This window comes from Vicia villosa, linkage group LG6 (genome assembly GCF_029867415.1).
Source record: "Vicia villosa cultivar HV-30 ecotype Madison, WI linkage group LG6, Vvil1.0, whole genome shotgun sequence".
NCBI lineage: Eukaryota > Viridiplantae > Streptophyta > Magnoliopsida > Fabales > Fabaceae > Vicia > Vicia villosa.
The window spans coordinates 67,766,013-67,787,400 of record NC_081185.1 but is presented as its reverse complement, the minus strand read 5'-3'; the positions used below and the strand labels follow the sequence as shown (position 1 = coordinate 67,787,400).

The window sequence follows — 21,388 nt, the reverse complement described above, 5'->3', positions numbered from 1 at the left end:
TAACTACCAACTAAAGAAAAATAAATAATTAATTAATACGTCAAAATTGATATATTGATTAAAGAGATAAAGGTCGAATAGTACCTTTCTTACAACTTTGGTTCTTTTGGTGGTGGTGGTGTTTGATGTGCTGGGACGCTTTCGACCTGGTTTGGCAACAGGTACTTCGACTTGATTAACAGGATCATTACCTGAGAGATCTGAAGAAACAAGTCAGGAAATTGTGGGTTTTGATAAAAAGTAAATTGAGATATGGAATGCTTACTTATGGATAGTTGATCCTCCAGCTTGTCGTAGGCAGTATTCAATTTCTTGATGAAAAAATCTTTATCATATAGCTTGTAATAAGCAGACCACCAGTCATTGAATTCTTTGGTAGTAAAATAAGAATTTTGGAAGGTAAAGGTGGGAAGTTCTAAAGATTGTTTGTTATGAAATTTCAAACAGTCGACATGGTTACGAGAACTGAATGGTCGACCAGACCAACAGATGTCAGCCTCATGGGTGTACAATCTTTTTGGTAACATTTGGCTTAAGCCAAATTGTCGAGAGACCAAATTTGGTTGATAGCTCACGAATCCATAACATTTACCAGTCGACTCAATGCGGTGTGATAAAAGTGTTGGAGTTAAGAAAGCAGCCCAGATGGAATTCAGTTGAGCTCGAAGAGTTGGGGTATTTCCAGGAAAAATGGCTCTGAACCAATCTGGCCCAAAGCATCGACTAGAGAAAGGGGCCATAGAAGCTAAAAAAGTGTTACACTCAGAAAAGAGTTTCACATATTTTAGAAGGTTTGGTCTATTTGGCTCACCTTGAGGAGTTTGCAATGCAAGTTTGACACCTTCGACCCTTCGGTCATGCGTGACTTCCATGATGGCTTGAGAGATAGTGTAGCCAATTTGTGATTCAAAAGTAGCATTCAACCAATGTTGCAAGACCCAGTAAGGGCCCGACAAAGCCAATTGCTTTGGAGTTTCATGAAACGTTATATTCTTAGGGAAGCTATACCTAAATTATGATAAAGACAGGCAAGTAAAAGCTTACTTAACGAAATCTTTCGACCTTCATGAATCTGAATAGCCATAGGTATGTATGCTTTAGCTATTTGAACAGATCCTGGACAAAATAAAAAGTAAGAAAGCCAGTAGGTAAGGAAAGAAACATGTTCCTCATCAGAGACTTCGACTGTAGATTTGTCATGATGATCTTGCATATATTTGGTAATGGTGGCATTTTCAAAATTTAAGTTCATCTCTGTTGGGAGGGTTGGGTCGAAGACTTCACCCAAAGGCAAAAGTCCTGTAATAGCAGCCACGTCGAAAAGAGTGGGAGTCATCATCCCACAAGGAAAGTGAAAGGTGTTTGTCGAACCTTCCCAGAAGAATATTGAAGCATGCAGCATAGAGGAATTAACCCTATGACCATTCCTGGTTAATTGAATGGCGTCGAAGATGCCCAACTCTTCCCACCTTTATTGTTTCTTCGCCTAAACTTTGTTTAGCCAGGCTAAAAAATCCTTGTTGCCAGGAGAAGGAGTCGAACGAAAGACTCTCACTGAAGGATCCATGAACTTCAGGTCGAGAGGGCGTTGTTTTTCAAATGCCACTGGCATAGTAATATTGAATGAAGGAAAGAAATCTATAACCTTTCTTGGGTGAGAACGAAGATCTGGAAAAGGCCCTGAGAAAGCCATTAACTTGTCAGTGATTTGAAAAGGAATCAGCATTTGATTTTGCCAAATAATGGCTTTGGCTTCTGTGACGTTTGGTTGAGGGACAAAGTCTAAACCCTTTTCTTCTTCTTCACAAGAAATGATGGCTGCTAAAGGGTTAGAACCTGTGTCGTAAACGGTGTTGTTTGTGGTGGTTGCGGCCATTGTTGAGTTTGAAAGAAAGAACGGAAATAGAAATGCTTGAGGGTTTTGGGAAAGAAGAAGCGTTTTGAAGAATAGAAAACGTGAGGAAGAAATGAAGAAAAGGGGAGACTGTGTATATATAGTATGTATAGTGACGTCACCAAGGGAAGTTGATAAATCAAAGGGTCATGTCAAAGTGTCTTGGAAACTGACACAAGAAAGTGGGGAGTAGTTAATAGCTCACTACCTAGTCTTTAGGTAATAATTAGCGCTTGGGAATTCGTAATCTAATCATGGCATTAAGGAGGTTAGGAAAGTCGAAATCAGTTAAAAGACCAAACGCCATCTCTCTCCTTGCAATATCAGTCGAAAGAAGCCGTTTGGGGGGCAATTTGTTAACCTAAGAATTTCGACTTACTAATAATGGTAACTAGTCTTTAAAACATGGGCAGAACTATCAAACATTTTTAGTCGAGACAGTTCGACTAGGAGGTGTTGTTCAGTCGAGATCGTTTGACTAAAAGTGTGTGGTTGCCAGGGTCGTTCGACTAAGATATGCAAATGACTTACACGTTTTGCCAAGTTTGTATTCAAGGTCGAAAGTGATCAGAAGTTGGAGGTGACGGTTTTTAGCAGTTTTTAAGGGACACGTGGAGCATTCGCAGACGAAGGTGTTGCATGTAGTGGACGCGTGTTGGCTAGTAATTAGTCGACCGTTAGTAGTAGTTATTTTATTTTTACTATTTAAGCAAGTTCCAGATGAATAGTTGAGGGTCCGCATTTTTTACATAACACAAGCAAACTCAATCTCTGTGTAAAATGAGTAACAAGTGCAACTTTGGAATGTATGCATGCGTACCAATTTAATTTTATGCAATCATTTACGTTATGCTTTACTTTCAGTGCACATTTATTGCATTTTATCGTCTTTATTTACTTTAAAGCTTTAAATTTCAGTTTGTTCTTTTACTTTAAAGTTATTACTACATTTAATGCAAATTAGACTCACATAAACAACAAAGAAAAGCAATTAGTCCTGGAATATTCTAGTTGATTCCGTAGAAGTAACCTCTAAAAATGAAACTAGTGATTGTTTACCATATTTCTGGGTAAACAGTGTGACCTCGAAGGACAAGACATTTCCGGTTGGATTTGCTTTTTTGGAATGTAAAAAAGAAGATAACTTTACATGGGCTTTGGGAATATGCAAGTCTTTGTTGGTTGATCAAAAGAATATGCCAAGTGTCATTGTTATCGACCGAGACAATGCTTTGATCAATGCGGTCGATACCGTCTTCCCGACATCGACCGCATTACTTTGCCGGTATCACATAACATGCAACGTGAGAAGTAAGCTCAAACCCGCAGTTGGCACGAAAGATAGACCGAATGAAAACGGTAAAGTCATCAAAGCCGGTGTTTTGGTGGATAAGATTATGGCCGCATGGAGGGAGATTTTAGATCGAAGAGTTGTATACCGAGAAATTGGTACACTTTAGGTCTTTGTGCATTTCTATTAAGACTTTTTGTCATTATGTCGAATCTACTATCTTGGTTGCACTACAACTAACCGAGTTGAATCCGCACATGCGGCGTTGAAGAGATGGTTGGGTGATAGCAAGGGGGATTTGTGTCGGGGATGGGACACCGTGAACCAGATACTCTAAAATTAACACAATAAAATTCAAACATCTTTCGGTCGGAGCAAGACGGTTATGGAACACCGGTTTAAGGGCTAAAATCTATTCTCGGAATTGATTTACAACATATCCCGTTCGGGATTGAATTTTATGTTTCATGAGGCAAAGCGGGCGGAGACAACGGGTCCAGATAGTTCTAAATGCGGGTGCACAATTAGAAAAACATACGGGCTTCCATGTGCTTGTATACTTTCTAAAAAGATGAAGTTGAATTCACCGATACGCATGGATGAAGTAATTGACCATTGGAAAAAGCTCCATTTTGATGATTTCGAGCCGCCGAAAGAAAATGATTCCAAAATCACCATCTCCGACGAGTTGGAAGTGATAATGGATAAGTTTGCTAAAGCGGATGACACCATGAAAATGCACATAAAAAAACAAAAAAGATGCGTCAAAAAAGCCGAAAAAATACCCAAGAACTCTAGTATAACTTCATTTCAAAGCATGAATATGAGGTATATTGGCATAGGCATGTGTGGAACTCTAGTATCCCGCCTTCCAAATCCTTACTTTTCTAGCGATACATACAAAACAAGCTTCCTACATATGATAATTTAATCACTCGTGCTTGCTTCCTTCCCTCTGTGTGTGACCTTTGTCAAAAACAAAGTGAGTTTTTGAACACCTTCTATTTGATTGTGTCTATTCTAAGCATCCATAGAATTGGTTCACTACCCTTCTTATTGGTTTCCCTATCATCAACTCATTGGATAAATGTTGGCACATTATTAATCATGACTGGTCCAAGAGCTGTAGGACAATCATAGTTGCAGTCATTATTCAAATTATCAATGGTATATGGTTTACTCAAAATCAAGCTAGGTTCCAAGACATTAATATCACTTGGAACTCTTGCAAAGACATCATCCTCAGAAATTTATCTTTAGCAGCCTTCTCTCCTAATTCCAATACAAATATGCTTGGATTTTCCATTATCAAAGGTCAGTCAATGAATCTCATTCCTAATGCTCCTCCGTTAATCTTGGATATTTTATGGCAACCTCCTCCAATTGGTTGGATCAAGGGTAACTCTGATGGCATGGATGCAAGTACTTCCATTCTTGCAGCTTGTGGTGGTATATTTCTAAATGCAAAGGGTGAGCATGTAGGCAGTTTATCCAACTTTATTGGCAAATATAATGTCATCATTTCAGACTTTTGTGGTGCTATGATGGCAGAGGAACTTGCTGCTAAACACAACGGGTCCCATTTTTGGCTTGAATCCCATTGTTTGTTTGTAGTGCAACCTTTTTCTAACTTATCACTTGTCTCTTCGAAATTAAAACCCTAAAGGCTGGATTGCACTAATCTTACTCATTCAATGCACTTCATTGTTTCTCATATATTCGGGGAAGGGATGCTTGTGCAAACAAACTTGCTACTATCGGACTCACACATAAGTATTACATTTGGTTTGATCATATACATGATAGCATTAGAGTATACTTTTTGAGGAATTCGAATGAAATTCCTTGTTGTAGATACAAATCTTCGTAGGGGTTTGGGGTTGGTATTCCTCTGATTGGAAAGAAATTTACTTGGTTTAGTCAAGACGGTCAAGAGATAAGCAGATTGGATCAAATTCTCCTCTCAGAAAAGTGTATTGAGACATGGAAATCAGGAGGTCAGGTTGTAGGCAAAAGAGATATATCACATCATTTCTTAGTGTGCTCTAAACTCTAAAGGATCCTATGTAAATTAGAGTCCCAATTCCAAACCTTTCATGGTCCAAAATTGTTGGTTCACTCATGAAGGATTCAAACCCTTTGTAGAAGAATCTTAGAAGTCATTCACAATTGAAGGAAGGCATTTGTACTTGAGGAGAAATTGAAGCTACTTAAAAAAGATTAAAATGGTGGAATATAGAAGTGTTTGGTTGAGTAGATGCAAATATGGAACCAACAGTCAAAGAATTTAATGATTTACAAGATCTAGCCGCCAATTTAGACACAATAATGAAGGCCTAGGAACGCAAACAAAGAAAGCATAATTAAACAAAAATCTAGAGTGAAGTGGATCAAGTAAGGTGACTCAAATAAAATATTTTTCCAGAACAAACTAAAACATCGACGTAGGAGAAACCAAATCCTATCTTTACACAAGGACAAAGAATTCTAGAAGGTGTTGATGAGATAAAAGAGGATATCTTTAATCATATTCGTGGCAGGTTTAAATCAAGCATATGCAGAAGACCAACATTAGACGGAGTGGAATTCAAGCATTTAAGTAATGAGGATATAATGTTGATAAACCAACAATTTACAAAAGAAGAGGTTAAGGAAAGTATATGGAATTGCGACGGAAACTAAAGCCTGAATGGATTTAATTTCAAATTCTTCAATTTTTTTACGATACCATTTTATTTGGAAGTTGGAACAAGAAGGAGTTGTGCGGTTTCAAAAATATCTTGAGACAACATATGCAGGAGGAAAGACAAAGGTGGGCTTGTTGTGAAGAATGTGGATGAATTTACTATGGCTTTATTAAATATATGGAAATGATGTTGTCTGCATGACTCTCATGCCATTTGGGAAGAGCTTCTAGAATTCAGGTATGGGCCACTTAATTCCAAAATCACATATAAAACTGAAATTATCGTTGGCCGCAAAGACTCTGTAGTGGAAAGATTTAATGGTAAATGAATTTAATTCGATTGAAAATAATGATGACGTCGAGAGATGGTTTGCGAATAAAATAGCTTGCAAGCTTGGAAAATGAGGTAAAATCAAATTTTAGCATGATAGATGGATAGATCAAATCAAAGATACTCTACAAAATAACCAGGAAAAATGAGATGATTTTTGGAGAATGAACTGAAGACTTGCAGAAGATCATAAACGATATTAAATTTACATCGTGGTCCTGGTTCAGTTGCAAAATATTGACATCGACTTGTTGCTCGACAGAAAGGCGGTGGAACAATCCGCATGATTCTTTGGATATATAACAGAATTATTAGGTCTGTTGTATGAGGCATCTTAGTACATATATGGTATCTCTTATCTGAATATGAATTAACAATTCTGGTGCAGGAAATATTGGTTAGAAATTTTTTTCAGTCTCTCTGAGTTAATTCTGTATTGGTTACAGATGCTGAAGTATAGATCATTGTAGTAGGAAGTTCAATTATGTTTTGGTGATAATGCTGAGTTATATACTTATGTTGCAGGAAATGTCAATAGCATTTAGTGTTGAGTCATTAATAGTGTAATTTAATAGAAGCACAGTTGAAGGCATATTCAAATGGATATTTTCAAATTTTGTTGCTAACAAATTTTATGCTCTTCAAGACCAACACTTTGATAGCATTGATGATTTGGTTGGTGGGACTCAAATTCTGTAGAATGGCCTTATTTCCATCAACTCAGGTCGATTATTCTCCATCAAACCTGTCATTATAGTCAACTAACTCCCTTTCAAATCAGTAATCCTTGAAGACCGACTGAAAGTCTTGACCGAGCATGGACGTTTCTATCAGAGCATTAAAAGTTTCCAAGTCCAATTGAAGACCTGAACTACAAATCTCCATCACCAATAGAGTAGCCTCCGCAGTTCCATTCCCCTTGCAATAAGCCTTCAAGATCGGTACATAGACCCCAAGACCGACCGAGCCTCCCAAAACATTCATTTCATCGAGAATACTGTGTGTTTTGTCTGATAGTCCAATACTAACACATGTGTTAACAACACCAAAACCTATAGACTCGTCAACTTTGTTGATATGAGAAGACTCAAACTTCTGAGCTTCAATAATTAGAATAGAAGCATTTATTGTATTTTGTGTAACCAAAACCTGTCATCAAAACTTTTAACTCATCTATCTTATCTTGTAACCCTTTAAGTTCATATAAATAAACGAGAAATCCAAAACTAAACTCATCAGGTTTAACACCAAGATTTGATCCAATCCTGTCACTTGCAACCCATTGCAGATAAGATCAAATCTAAGTTATCAGCATGGAAGGATTCCATCTTATCCACAACAATCTTCTCTATGAGTCACACATACTACCTTGGCTGAAAACACACATTTGAGATGATGCTTCAACATCAGACCTGACATTAATCTCAAACACCTGTGTATGACATATACTACGGCTTTGGAGGAACATCCATAGTATTTCATGCACAACTCCTTACAGGGGATACGTGAGCTCATAATTCAGCAGCTGATCAATAATGTAGAAAAATCAGCAGCTGTCACCATACACCAAAGAGCTTCTTTAGAAGCAAGTTTCAGACCACCTGTCTGACTTTGAGATGTAAGGTGTTTATCCTTCTGCACCAAAAGAGGAGATTCCCTCTTCAGGCAGACCACACAAACTATGGCATTTACTGATCATTATACCATGAACAGACTGTCCAAACAACTCCCATTCTTCAGCCTTAAACAAGTCATCCTTAGTAACTTGGATGATACCAATATACCACTGGCTGATGCATCTCCATTGCACACAACCCCTTGAATGTCTTTCCTAATTTATCAGAACAAGAGTTCTATGTTCTCAAGTCTGTCATCCAAAGTATATTGACTCATAGCATTACTGTGCATTCTTGTCATGGTCCATTTCTTTGCTTAGTGACCTGTAGAAATGGATAAAAAAATTCACTTGGAGTGAGGACATTATTGAAAGAAAACTAGTCACAATTTCATGGAAGAAAATTTACAAGCAATATGAGGAAGGTGGCCTTGGTTTAAGGTCCCTTAAGATCCTTAATGATGCTTCAAACTTGAAGCTTTGGTGGGATATAAGGCACTATGGGGAACAATGGAGCATGTTTTTAAATAATAGAGCTTGCAGGAACGGTAAAGCCATAAATCATCACATATTCTCTTCCATCTGGAGTTGTGTGAAAGATGAATTTAGTGTCATTCTTGACAACTCACAGTGGCTTGTCGGTGATGTCCGAACCATCAAAGTCTGGCATGACAACTAGCATGACGTTCCTCTCTTTTTACCTCTAAACTTAGTGAATACATCTTTAACTTCCAATGGACCTTTCCTGATAATGTTACTCAACAACAGTTTATTCGTGAGCAGTCTGCCATGCGCAACTACCATAAAAAGGTCTTGACTCTTTCATGGATATTTAACTTCCAAATTATCTTCTAATTTCTACTATTATCCACAGGCAGGTCTTCAGTTTCTCTCATCATTCTGTATACACTCGAAACAGAAGATATTTCAGGGAGGCACCACCGCGTGAATGCAATTCTGGATATCCACCAGTCACCTCTACTGTTAACCATATCGGACTTTGTAATACTGCACCTTCGTTGGAACTGCTTCGACTAAATCTGCAATGCAATGCTTGTGCATATCATAGGATTTGGTGAGATCCATTTTAGTCGCAAAAAACCCCTTTTTTCCTTGCATATGGTGCATACTATGAATCATCTCTTGAGCCACCACAATGTTCTCATGGATATTTCTTCCCGGGATAAAACCTGTTTGAAACGGAGAGATTAAAACAGGAATGATCTCCTTGAGTCTGTTAACTATAACTTACATTTGTTCCAAAATAAAATGATGACACAAATGAATCATACAGACATTTCATAACTACAAGCATGTAGGGCCAAGAAACAATGAATACATGTCAATACTAAAATTAATTTGAGAAAATAAGATAATATGTTGTAGAACACCGGACACGTTTCAAACATCAGAAACACTTGCAATCTAAAAAGTCTGTGTTTGTTACATAATGTATGTGTCTAAGAACTTATCTACTCGTGATGTATCGGTATGTTTAAATGCTTCAGAATGTAGATACAAGAGCCTGCAAGCTTTTGCATATCAATGTAAATTTTGAGTGTGCAGCATAACCTAGTTTTCAGATGACTTTACAAATTAATGAAGCCGAAAAATGTGAATGATTATAGCATTTGTACTATTCTGCCTCAGGTAATTTTATTTCCATCATAGGTGAAGCAAGACAAACAAGTATACTATTCTTTTCACCCTTTGTGCAAAATGGAAGGACAATGACAGGATGATACTTAGTGATTTCCACAGTCCACTGTCTTAGATTTCCCTTTCACCTGAAACTGCAATATCTGCAAATGATGATCTCAATACTCCAAAATGTCCCTACACTTAAATTGGATTTCTTGTAGTCAATGATTCCATGCATTCAACAAGAGTCGTCTCAAGTTTTTAGAGGTCATGTGTAATTAACTGCAGTTTAACCATGACAAAAAAAATACACTCTATTTAACTACGGTTTCACCGCAAAGAACATTTTATGAGAACCTACTTAGACACTGTTTACTCATGACAAATTTCAGGCCTCATGTTGTAATCTGTACTACACGGCCTCAAAGATGGCATGTGTTAAACTCATCTGTGGTTGATCTATCAAGATCAAAATGTTTTGATTTTGATGTAGATCTATCAAGATCAAATAAGCAACCACAGATGACTTAGGCTAACTTAGGCTTAACCGTACCCAAATGTCCTTTTTGGAATGAGCTCTCATAGGCTCTTTTGGATACCTTTAGCAAGAATAGGCTTGTCTTTCCAAGCAAGAATAGGCTATAGCCATTATTCATAAGTTTATTTCATTTAAGACAGCATTGTAAAAGATGTGTTACAGATGTTGCTGAGAAATAACCTATAGTTTCTGCGTAAAGCAATTCTCAGAATCATACAAAACTGATCCAAGCATCAAAACCAAATACATAACCAAAAACCTCATTTCACACTACTAATGCTAAAGAATTATCCAATCATTTGTCTTATAAATAAAAAGCTTCCAATTAGATATGTTGTGGTTTTCCAATTAGCCACAACCAACCAAGAGCAACTCCGACAAATATACCACTCAAAAGCCACAACGCAAGCAAATTACCCAACGTATTCTGTTCCGGACCCTACGAAACCGTAAACAAACACAATGTTATTTAGTGTTCTATAGTTTCATATAATAATCATATCGAATACTTGTATATTATAGTTACTGACCTTGTATCCTTTAGGTACAACTGTATACACACAAACAGTGAGATAACCATTGGTTAGTCCCAAATATGATACAAGTAGAATCATCCAACCTTGGCTACCGTGTTTCGCTGTAAAGTAAAATGCAGGGATCAAAAGGAATCGAGAAATAGTTGTGAACAAAAGTCCTTTTCTAGATTCCATCTTCAAGCTTTTGATAAGGGGAATATAGGATGATACTAGATCCATGATGTTGTACATTGTGATCAAAACAAGTGGATACCTAGACGTTATATTCACAAAATATTTCTTGTCAAAATTCACTTTGGAACTTAGAAGCATAAATAAATAGCGAAACAATAAATTATTACCATGTTCCAAGTTTGTGCGGTCTAGTATCTTCATACAAAAATCCAGGCATAATCGATAGCGTTAATACATATACCATGAATAAGGTAGCTGCAAAGTCGATGTTTTGAAGAAACAGTGTCTTATTGCTTAACCGTGCTTGTAGATTAGCATCAAATCCAACCTACACTCAAAGTTCATAATCTTATCAGTATATTGAAACGTACATATTGAACTTAACGATCGAACCTTATTATAAGATAAAGTTCACTTTTTAGATTCATTCAATAATCAATGTATCTGGTCCATATTTTCTATATATATAAAGGACCAAATGGAGTATAAACTAAAGTTTTAATAAATTACCTGTTGGTTTGTCTCGTTATTTTGAATGCCAGCAGCAGCGAGATCAGCTGAAACGGTTTCAGCTCCTTCTAAAGCAGCCTTTGAACGATAGTATTTTACTATAGATAACTTTGGAAAGTAAATTCCATACGCGACAATGCTCAAAAGCTGAAATAATGTAGAGATGCCTAAGCTTAACACTGCAAAGTCGATAAATCGAATGAGGAGTTTATAAAGTCTATAATAAAGAAAGGCATTGTTGAAGTAAATAAATATATGGACGAATAGTAACATACAAGCGCCTTTGCGAAGACCGTTGTCAGATTTCTCAAAAAAGAATTTGGTGAAAAGTCTCACACCACAAGCTATAGCTCCCGAGGCTGTTATTCCGCCGATAAAAGACTGCATAACATCAAATTTGTATGATTAGACAATAACTCATAAAAAAAACTTATTAGTAAGACGAACCTGAATGAACTCAGGAATCATAAGGGAGAGGTCTCCGGAGATGCCTCCTTGGACAAAAGCATGAGCAATTCCAAAAAAAGAAAAAAGTCCGCATAAACCGATAAAAGGCCCGATTCCTCCTGCTCCTGATGTAGCCAAATCTAACTATAAAATCAAACACTTAGTTATAATATGTTGAACAAAGCAAAATAGATAGAAAATCAATATAAAAATAAAGTGAAAATTAAGATATACTTACGACAATCTGGAACAAAGAACAGACAAAGAATAGCGTGTATCCACTTATGTTCCGAATTCGGGTACTGATTTTTGACTCATAATGCGCCAATATCATTGTTGTTACAAGTGCAAATGGTTGATAAACTAGAGTGAATACCAGGATAGGATGATATTTCTTTCATAATAAAAATTAAAAAAACATTTGTCAGACTAATAACCTCGTAATCACATAAACATATGAATAAATATTATAATGAAATTCTTACCGGGAAGATTTTGTAGTAATAATCTCCCATTGTCCACATGTTGTTCAATGCGATAAGGGAACCAAGTCCGAGGATAAAACATATGAACATTGCTTGAAATTTTCCCTGCATTTTTCTTGGTGCCTCAACATTTTCAACCGAAATTGCCATGCTGAACTAATGATCTGTCACATGTTTATGAATGAACAAGAGAAATAAATATCCATAACCGGAAAAGAAAAACAAGAATGTTTTGCGAATACATGTTTTATGAAAAAGTCATGGATTATAAGAAAAAACAAAGAAAAATATTTATAACCAATATTTGGTGAATGAATAAATATACCTGTTTCAAGCAAGGAAGAGAAGAGAATTTTCTATCGTTTCTTACTCCTTCTCTATTTATAAGGAAAAAAAATATTTTTAGAAAAATATTTTCTTTTTCGAAAATCAAATTTGATTAATACCAAAACAAAACAATGTACAATGCAATCTATAAAGATCCAGCAAATAAACTAATTATAGACAAACAAATAAAACCTAAAACCAATCCTATCCTACCATAAGATGAGCGTCCTTGATTTTTTTTTAGAAAAATATTATAAATAAAAGAATCAATTATTGCCATATTTAATTATATTTTCCAAAAAATGTATCTTTTGTTAAAATAAAATTAAATATAAATTAGATTTAATTTGGTCTTAATTCATTTAATTTTTCCAAATTACATTTAACTAGTACTTTTAGAATAAATTATAGATAGATATTAAATTTTTATAAAAAAAAATATAAATATAAAAATAACAAAATATTTATTTAACAAATAGAAAATTTTAAAATTAATTAAATTAATGAAAGATAAATTTTCCAAATACAAAATTTTATGTTTAAACGTCCATCTTTAACGATATATTTTTTTTAAAAAAAAACTACCATATAAGAAAATAATATACTAATGAACTCTTCAAAATGTCATTTTTGATAAATTTAACACAGTACTTTTTGAAGGGCATTCATGTCATGTATTTGTTGCCTCAAATAATAATTACTTTCCTAATGCCTCTAACTCTCATTGGTCTACATTTATGTTGGTAAACCCAACCATTTGAATTTTGTATACAATCCATGGAAGATTAACTCTCATTGGTTAACGTATATGTTGATAAACCCAACAATCTACCATATAAGAAAATAATATACTCATGAACTCCTAAAAATGTCCTTTTTGATAAATTTAACACAATGCTTTTTGAAGGGCATTCATGTCCTCTATTTGTTACCTAGAATAATAATTACTTCCTTCACTACAAAAAATCTTCTAGATAGTGGGATTTTTTTAGCGGAGGATTTAAAATACCCCTCGTATTAAGTTAAAAATTTGGTATGAGAGCTAATAAACTAATAAGCCAAAGGGTTTTAATAAAAAGCCGAAAAATAAAAAATATTATCCAGCTTTTTCGATAGGTTTTCCCTTTTTCCATTTTCGTGTCCACTCAAATTTCACTATTCATTTATCTATTTTTATTTATTTTTTAAAGAACTAGTCAGAGACCCGTGCTTCCGCACGGGTGAATTTATTTTAATATTGACGAAATAATTTTTTAGATATACATATGAAAAACTCATATTTATTAAAAAAATACAATGAAAAATTATGAAATCAAAATATTATAACAAAAAACAATTTGATATATGATGTATTTAGATACACATGGTAAAATAAACAATTATTAGATAAACTAAATCGTATTAAATAATTTAAAAAAAACTTGTGACATGGAAAAAGAAGAAAAAAATTGACATTTGAAAATAATGGTAATAATTTGATAGTGACTCGTAAGATAAAAAATTAGTTTCGTGAATAACTATGTAGTATTATTCTCTTTGATAAAGTTCATTTTTAATTTTATTGAAATTAAAAAATAGATTAATTGGTATTTTTAGTGATAATAAACAAATAGAATAGATAAAATATGTTCTAAATACAAAAAAAAAAAATCAATATATTTGGTGAGATGATGAACAATGGTACATCATCTAAAATACATAATCTTAAATGGATATTGGTCTTATGATAATTATAGGATTCCATTTGTAAAGAAAGCATGAATTTTTATAGGATTTATCTAACATTACAAATATTTACGAATATTACTAATAATTATAAATATTTATAAATATTATGTTGATTAAAATAAAAAATGTATAATGGTGAAAGTGACCCGTAAAAATAGCAAATTTTAGTGATTCTAATTTTCTCATTCATTTCATTATTTTTATGATATATATTTTATTGTATTAAATAATCATAAAAAAAAAAGAATCGTGTTGATAGTGGCCCGTCATAAAAATAAGAATATTACCTCTCAAGTTAAAACAATATTAAAATAAAATAAATATTGCGTTGATAGTGACCCGTCCGATAATAAATTTTTTTATTTTATTAAAATTAAAAAATAAATTATTTTTTAGGGATAATAACTAAATAGAAAAAAATTAAAATGAAAGGAAGAAGGTGTGGGATAAAATGTGAGATAAAATTAAAATTTTAATTAAGATAGAGAAAGTGTGCAATGGTCGGTTAAAATAAATTAAATATTGTGTTGATAGTGACCCGTGAGATAAATAAATATTTAGTTTTATTAAAATTAAAAAATAGATTATTAATATTTTTTGTGATAATAAGTAAATGTAGAAAAATTAAAATGAAAGCAAAAAAGTGTGGGAAAATGAAATGTGAAAGAAATTTGAAATTTGAATTAAGAGAGAGAAGATGTGTGTTGGGGAGAAAAAGATTTGAGGTTGCCAAGTGTCCAATGATGATTGAAAGCTAAAGTGAATTTGTTAATTACTAAAATATCCAAAGTGTAGTGTAAAAAAATTTTAAGAGAAGGATATTTTTGGAAGTTTGGTCAATCTTTTATTAATGGGTAGATAGTAGATGTGATATCTATTCAGTTCCTCCTCAGATTTCAACTCGTCACAGGGCTTTTCTTCTCATTCTCACTACAAACCCATCCGCTTTAATCAAAACTTCTTCATTTCTTTTACTCAAATTAATCTATTTTCCTCGAATTTTATTTTACTCTTTGACGTTTCAATTATTTTCGGTGCAGCAAGAGTTTACAGTTTTGGATCTAAAGGTTTGGAGCGGGTTTTGTTCTCTTATGTAATAGGATTGGGAGGTGCTTCAATTCCCAATCGTGACGATTGTGGGCGGCGCTTTCACGCGTGAGAGGACATTCTCGAAGCATCTCCGAATCGTTCCTCTCACAAGCCTTCGGCAAAGCCCTAACTCTCCATCCTAAATTCTAATTCACTTAAGAAATTGTGGAACCCTAATTCCTAATCCAATGCACCCGAAGTTGTTTACTCAAGATCTCTTTCTCTCATTCTTATTCGTTCTTAACGATTACTCACGTCTAAAACACTGACCTATTTGTTTTTGCAGACTAACAAAGTTTCTAAGTTGGAAGAGCTTAATAAGGAACAACATGAGAAATTCCTCAATTTTGTCTGGTACATTCTTCGTTTTATTTTCATCTTCAAAACTTTCAAATGCTTTTTATTTTATTTTTTGTGTTATGGGTTGTTATTTAAGTAAATTTAAGCATTAGTACTTGAAAGGAAGGGTAATTTTTCATGATTGTGTGAAGTATTTTTGTGTTCAAGCTGCGGAAAAGTTTATAGATAACTTGAGGTGTGAAAATGACATCAAGAACAAAATAAACTAGATATGCTACTCTAGACTGACTCAAACTCACAGTTTACCTAACAGTGCCGCCAACAACGCTGCACCTTAGTCTGCCATAGTTTCTTTGTTTTGAGACATCTATCCTTAAGTAGGAGAGAGGGTTACCTTACGGAATACATTGAGGTTTTGGTCTCTTAAAATGTATTAATTTGTTTTAAAAATTAACCATAATTTTTAAATTATTTTCCGGGGATTTATTGACGTACATTGTGAAAGATGGAAGGGAATTGTTTCATTTGTTATCGGACGCTGTCAAGGGATCATGCATATTGGTGTCATTGGATGGGGTTTCCAGGTAATTCTTTTTAAATTTCAATTTAGTTTTTCATTTTAAGACTATTAAGTGAGTTTTTGGTTGAAGATAATATATCCCATAATATATACACTGTTGATTTGCGGATAATATAGCCCATCTTATTTTTTTGCTATGTTGGTGAATTGCACATAAATTGTTGTTATGTTTGAGGATGAATTTCTTTGATACTTTCAATTCGCTGTCCATTTTGATCTAAGGGGCACTGTCTTTAGTTGCATTGCAATAAGATATTAGGATAACAATATTCAAATTTCATCATATTTTAATGTTTGGTACATGAGTATAGCATGCTCTTTTGTGAACTAAATAGACTATATTGTCTTTGGGCTTTTTGGTTTATCTTACATTTCTTTGAATTGTATGTGTGGAGCTTAGCATGGTTGTTAGCTTCAGTGTTGTTGGGATTTTGGTTGTGTGGTGTTGTTCGTTTCTGCTCTGATTGCTCATGTTTTCTTTGAGGTTTTTGACTTTTATTTGATACCACTATAGCCACGGGTTTAGAGTTAGGAAACCACAAAATGGTAGTAGCTCAGTTTCCTAACAAACATGAATGCTTTCAACAGACTTCATACTATCTATTTAAGTTCTCCCTTTCTGTTGTTATTTTTTGTATTAGTAGCAGGGTGTGTTGTTCCTTTGTGATTTGTGCGAGGAATTGGGTTTTGTCTTTTTTGGAGTAGTTATTGTTGGTGCCTTTTAGTTTTCTTGTAGTATTAGAGTGTCTCTTCTATTGTTTTGGTATTTTGGTGTGTTTTTTAAGGGGTTTATTATTGATAGGTTTTAATTTTTAATATTGTGATAGGTTTTAATTTAGTTGTAGTACAAGTGCAATGATAATGATGAAGAAGGAACCAACAAGATGGCGATAGATACCTTAGGTGGTGGTGAAGCTACATGCAATAGTGTGTGCGGGACGACAAGGTTATGAAGTTATGGGTACACTTATTGTGAGTAAGGATCCCTACTTATTGTACATATAATTTTCCTTTTTGTCTCTAGTTTCATGTTTCTTTTCTCTTATTTATTTTTACTTGTTCTCTCATTTAATGAGATAGGTCTAGCACCCTGCATCAACACTTGTTTAATTATATCTGATCATGAATGCTTTTTATGATAATTGGGGAATCAAGAGCATCTACATGTCTATTAATATTATGCGAGGATTTTCTATTTTTTAAATTCAAATTTCTATACTCCAAACTGGTGTATATTGATTTGTTATGTTCTCTTCCCAAATACTGATAATTAATTGCCATGTATTTTAGTGTTTAAGGGAAAATTAATATTGGGAGTTAACTGTCATGAAATTCATTTTCATACTTATGAAGTATACAGGGGATTAGTGAATTAAGAGAATGGTACATATATTCTATAAAAGTCAACTGTCTTCCAGTTGAGGTGATTCTAGTGGTGGTTTCAAGAGCAAAGGGATTATGAGTTCTTTAGCCAAGATGTTGTTTCAACTATCAGAGGCTGATATTTTGTACCATGTTCAGCTGCAAAATGAAATTATCAATCTTCTCATTTTGTGCAACTGATTTTCCTTTGTACCATGTTGTTTTGTACAAATGGGTAGTGTTTTTACAACATTTTGTTATCATTGGTATCGTTATTTTATTATAGGTTTGATATAAGTTGGTTATCGATGATAGTTTAACTTGATTAGTGTATGATTTCTTTCTTCTATTTCTCCTTTCTAACATGACTTGTAGATCTTATACCACAACAAATGTTTTAAATTTCCATTGTTCTCCTTATGTTAAATCTTAATATTTTATGTTATATTCTACTTTTTATTGTTACAAATTCCATTTAAAATTGTGATATATAAGAATAAATATGAGTGTTTGTCTTGGAAGAATTTTATTTCATAATAGTTTAAAAAATTGATACCTAAAAAAAATTAAGAGAATTTATGTAATAGCAATACATAGATTTTGCGGGGGTTAAAAACCTACGCAAAATAAACTACAGAAACGGAAGTTTAAACACCCGCAAATTAACCTCCGCAAAAAATACCAGCGTTTACTTAAAACCTCTGCAAATAAACTACGGCACACGTATCTGCAGCATTTTCAAAAAACTGCCGCAAATAACTTTGCGGAGGTCTATAACCCCCGCAAATTTTAAATAAACCCCCCGCTAAATAGCATATTTTTTGTAGTGCTTAATGCCTCTAACTCTCATTGGTCTACGTTTATGTTGGTAAACCCAACCATTTGAATTTTGTATACAATCCATGGAAGAGTAACTCTCATTGGTCTACGTATATGTTCCAACAATTTGAATTTTGTATACAATTCATGGAAGACTCTTCAATTTCGACACAGATGCAAATGTTTGCATTCAATTTTGCCTTCATGTACTATATACAAAAATATTTCTCAATTCCTGTCTATGAATATGCAACTACAACTCCATAAACCATGATACAGATATACTATTTCTTTCAGTACGTTTTATGGTCGTTGTTATTTTGATGTTTGATTTTCATATCACAAATTCGCTATGTTTTATTGTTCTGTTTTATTATTTTTGTTCTTTTTTTTAATAAGCAATGATATAAGATATCACACTAGGGGTGCAACCCTTCCAACAAGAACTCTAAATAGAGTTAAAACAATTTAAAGGTAACTTGTACGAATCATAAAAAATAGTCCTAGAAGTAGAGTCACTATTACACAACCATCTCCAAGAAAAGAACAAAATGTTAGAGATCACCACTTCAAAGCTAAAAGAAGCATTATCAAAAATAATGGCATTTCTCATTATCCAAATGCACCAAATTAGAGCTAACCAAATTGAGTTTAATTTAAATCTAGTGTTGGATTTCCTCACTTTTTCTTTGATGTAACCAAAACTTTTGAACTCGTCCAAGGTAAACTCCAAGTCATCTCCCAACCAAGTGTAGATATTTTCCCATACCGCTTTCGAAACTTGACATTGAAAGAAGAGGTGTTCCGATGATTCTGGATGATTGGAGCAAAAGAAACAATCCATAGAGTTGAAGTTAGAGACACCTTGTAATACGGTGAACTGACTTTTTATAATCGAAAATGTCGCGGTAAAGCATGAGTCGCCACCGACTTTTATTTTATCCAAACAAATTCGGAAAGGCAAAAAGAAACAGAAAAAAAACCTTTTTAAAGAAATCTAAGTTCGGGGGGTAATTTATGCAAAGGGAAGGTGTAAGGCACCCTTTGCATCCATGGTTTTCCATGGGCTCTTAATTGCTTTGCTTGCTCGTTTGTCTATAGAAAAAGTAGATGAAAGAAAAAAAAGTGGACTTTAGCTCGTAAATGAGCGTAGCCAGTTTTTGAAGAATTGTGAGAAAGAATATGAAAATTGAGCATTGCAAGGCAATTAGGGGCAATTACCTTAAACTCAGATGATAGGTCTCTTTTTAGCCTTTCAGAATGAAAGGGTCAATCATTGCCATAAGAGGGCAGGAAGCCTTTCGTTTGGAGGTAGAAGGGTCATCGAAATATCCTTTGCCATAAGACTGTCCCATGCCATAGGAGGGCAGGTAGTCTAAGGTAAGGATCAGAATAAGCCTTATTCGTAGGCAGCCAGAAGATACCTCAGCCTTTTTTCGTAGGCAACTTCCGAGGGTCGAGGTCATATTAGTGTATCGAAGGCAGCATCATTTAGGGTCGCATGACCTTTAGTTATCGAGGCAGCATGGCTGAGGTATCCTCAAATTCGAGGGACATGGCTTATTCTGCAAAAAAAACACAAAGGCAACAGGCAACAGGCAACAGGCAACAAGCAACAAGCAACAAAGAGGTTACCCCAAAAGAGTGTGTGTGCCACAATCACGTGGTTCAATTCAGTAATTTATCTTGTAATTAGTGACTCTAATCCAGTTTAAATTTGCACTCCCTAAATTACTAACCACGCAGTATATAAACAATTATGGGAAGGGGGGAAATGAAACCAGCGGAGGAGAGGGGAATTGTAACCAGCGGATCCCTTAATAGGGTTTGACACAAGTAATAATAAACAGAAAATATAAGGTTAGGGTTTAGGGTTACCAAACTCGTAGCTGTGGCGATCAACAACCCTGAAAATGCAAACCAATAAACAAATAGTGAGTGTATGGCTAATTCAAAGGCGAACAGGATTGACCCTAACATAAAGAATAAATAAATATAAAAAAAAATTAAATAGGTATGGGTACTTAGCTCTGATTTGATCTGATATGGTTGATAGGGCGCCTTTAAGATTAACTCTGAAATAAAACAAGGCAGAAAAAGATGAAGGCGGAACAAACCCTAATTCTATAAATAAACCAAATAGAACTTAAATTAAATTAAACAGAGTACTTAACTTCGTATTTTGGATCAGGCGCGTAGTCGGGATTAATCATATTGCTAACCCTGAAAAGGCACAGAAGAAGAAGATTTTCAGTGTATTATCAACCCTGGTTACGATTGAGATAGAGTGTAATGATAAATCGATTTAATTAATTATTGGTCTTGCGACCTAATTAATTAAATCGAGGCAACAATTGAATGAAAAATAATTTTTAGAAATTTTTTTTATGAATTTTTAATGTAATTAAATAATTAAATATAAATAAAAATAATTTAAATAAAATAATTTTTAAAATAACATAATGATTAAAAAAAATGATTTTTTAAAAGCTAAATAAAATTTTATTAGTAAATATAAATAAAATAAACAAAACAAATATATATATATAAATAAATAATAGGGTCACGTAATTAGAGATAAAAAAAATTATGAAAAACATAACTTGTGATCTGGTGTGGACAAGCCTTGAAGGACTATGGTGGGTGTGCGCTTGCTGAGCCATTGGATCTAACTCCATGATAATTTAGTGGTTGGCATGCTGAGGGTGCATCATGGGCGCGTATGGCTTGTTGCATTGGATCATGAGATAACAATACTGAAAAAATTGTGTAGACGGAGGGGCTCGAACCCAGGTGCTAAAGCTTTCCAAAGCTCCCCTTTGCCACACGCGCCATGCTTAATTTCTGTTTGATAATCAACAAACAGCATAATATATAAAACAATTGACTCAGAAATAAAACTCCATGCGCATACTGCTTCTTCTTCCTCGTTGGGCATTTGCGAAGACACAGACACCTACAGCAACGGTTTTATACCGTGGCCATAGACCTCTCTCCTCAAACCTGCAAATAAACGCCAATGAACGCAATAAAAT

At 34.2% G+C, this 21,388-nt stretch overlaps 1 protein-coding gene across 2 annotated transcripts; it reads right to left on the bottom strand.

Moving 5' to 3' along the window:
• Window positions 1–6,887: 6,887 nt before the first annotated feature.
• Window positions 6,888–12,609, bottom strand: LOC131611618 (equilibrative nucleotide transporter 3-like). Of its 2 annotated transcripts, XM_058883556.1 has the most exons (10): window positions 12,474–12,609; window positions 12,149–12,312; window positions 11,902–12,057; window positions 11,664–11,807; window positions 11,492–11,597; window positions 11,217–11,395; window positions 10,874–11,034; window positions 10,527–10,785; window positions 9,563–10,435; window positions 6,888–9,007 (listed from the first exon to the last, which is right to left on the bottom strand). In XM_058883556.1, the coding sequence occupies exons 2-9, from the start codon at window positions 12,296–12,298 to the stop codon at window positions 10,322–10,324; spliced, it is 1,269 nt and encodes a 422-aa protein (XP_058739539.1). In that variant the 5' UTR covers window positions 12,299–12,312; window positions 12,474–12,609; the 3' UTR covers window positions 6,888–9,007; window positions 9,563–10,321. The 2 variants fall into 2 exon arrangements, with proteins under 2 accessions (XP_058739539.1, XP_058739538.1); XM_058883555.1 differs by lacking the exon at window positions 12,474–12,609 and having other exon boundaries at window positions 12,149–12,409.
• Window positions 12,610–21,388: the final 8,779 nt, after the last annotated feature.

What these genes read in the sequence shown, in the direction of transcription:
- LOC131611618 (XM_058883556.1), bottom strand. Translation starts at nt 12,298, where the DNA reads ATGGCAATTTCGGTTGAAAATGTTGAGGCACCAAGAAAAATGCAGGGA. An exon ending in TGATTCCTGAGTTCATTCAG is followed by an intron (nt 11,598 to 11,663) that starts GTTCGTCTTACT and finishes GATGTTATGCAG; the next exon opens with TCTTTTATCGGCGGAATAAC. An exon ending in TTGTACCTAAAGGATACAAG is followed by an intron (nt 10,436 to 10,526) that starts GTCAGTAACTAT and finishes ACGGTTTCGTAG; the next exon opens with GGTCCGGAACAGAATACGTT.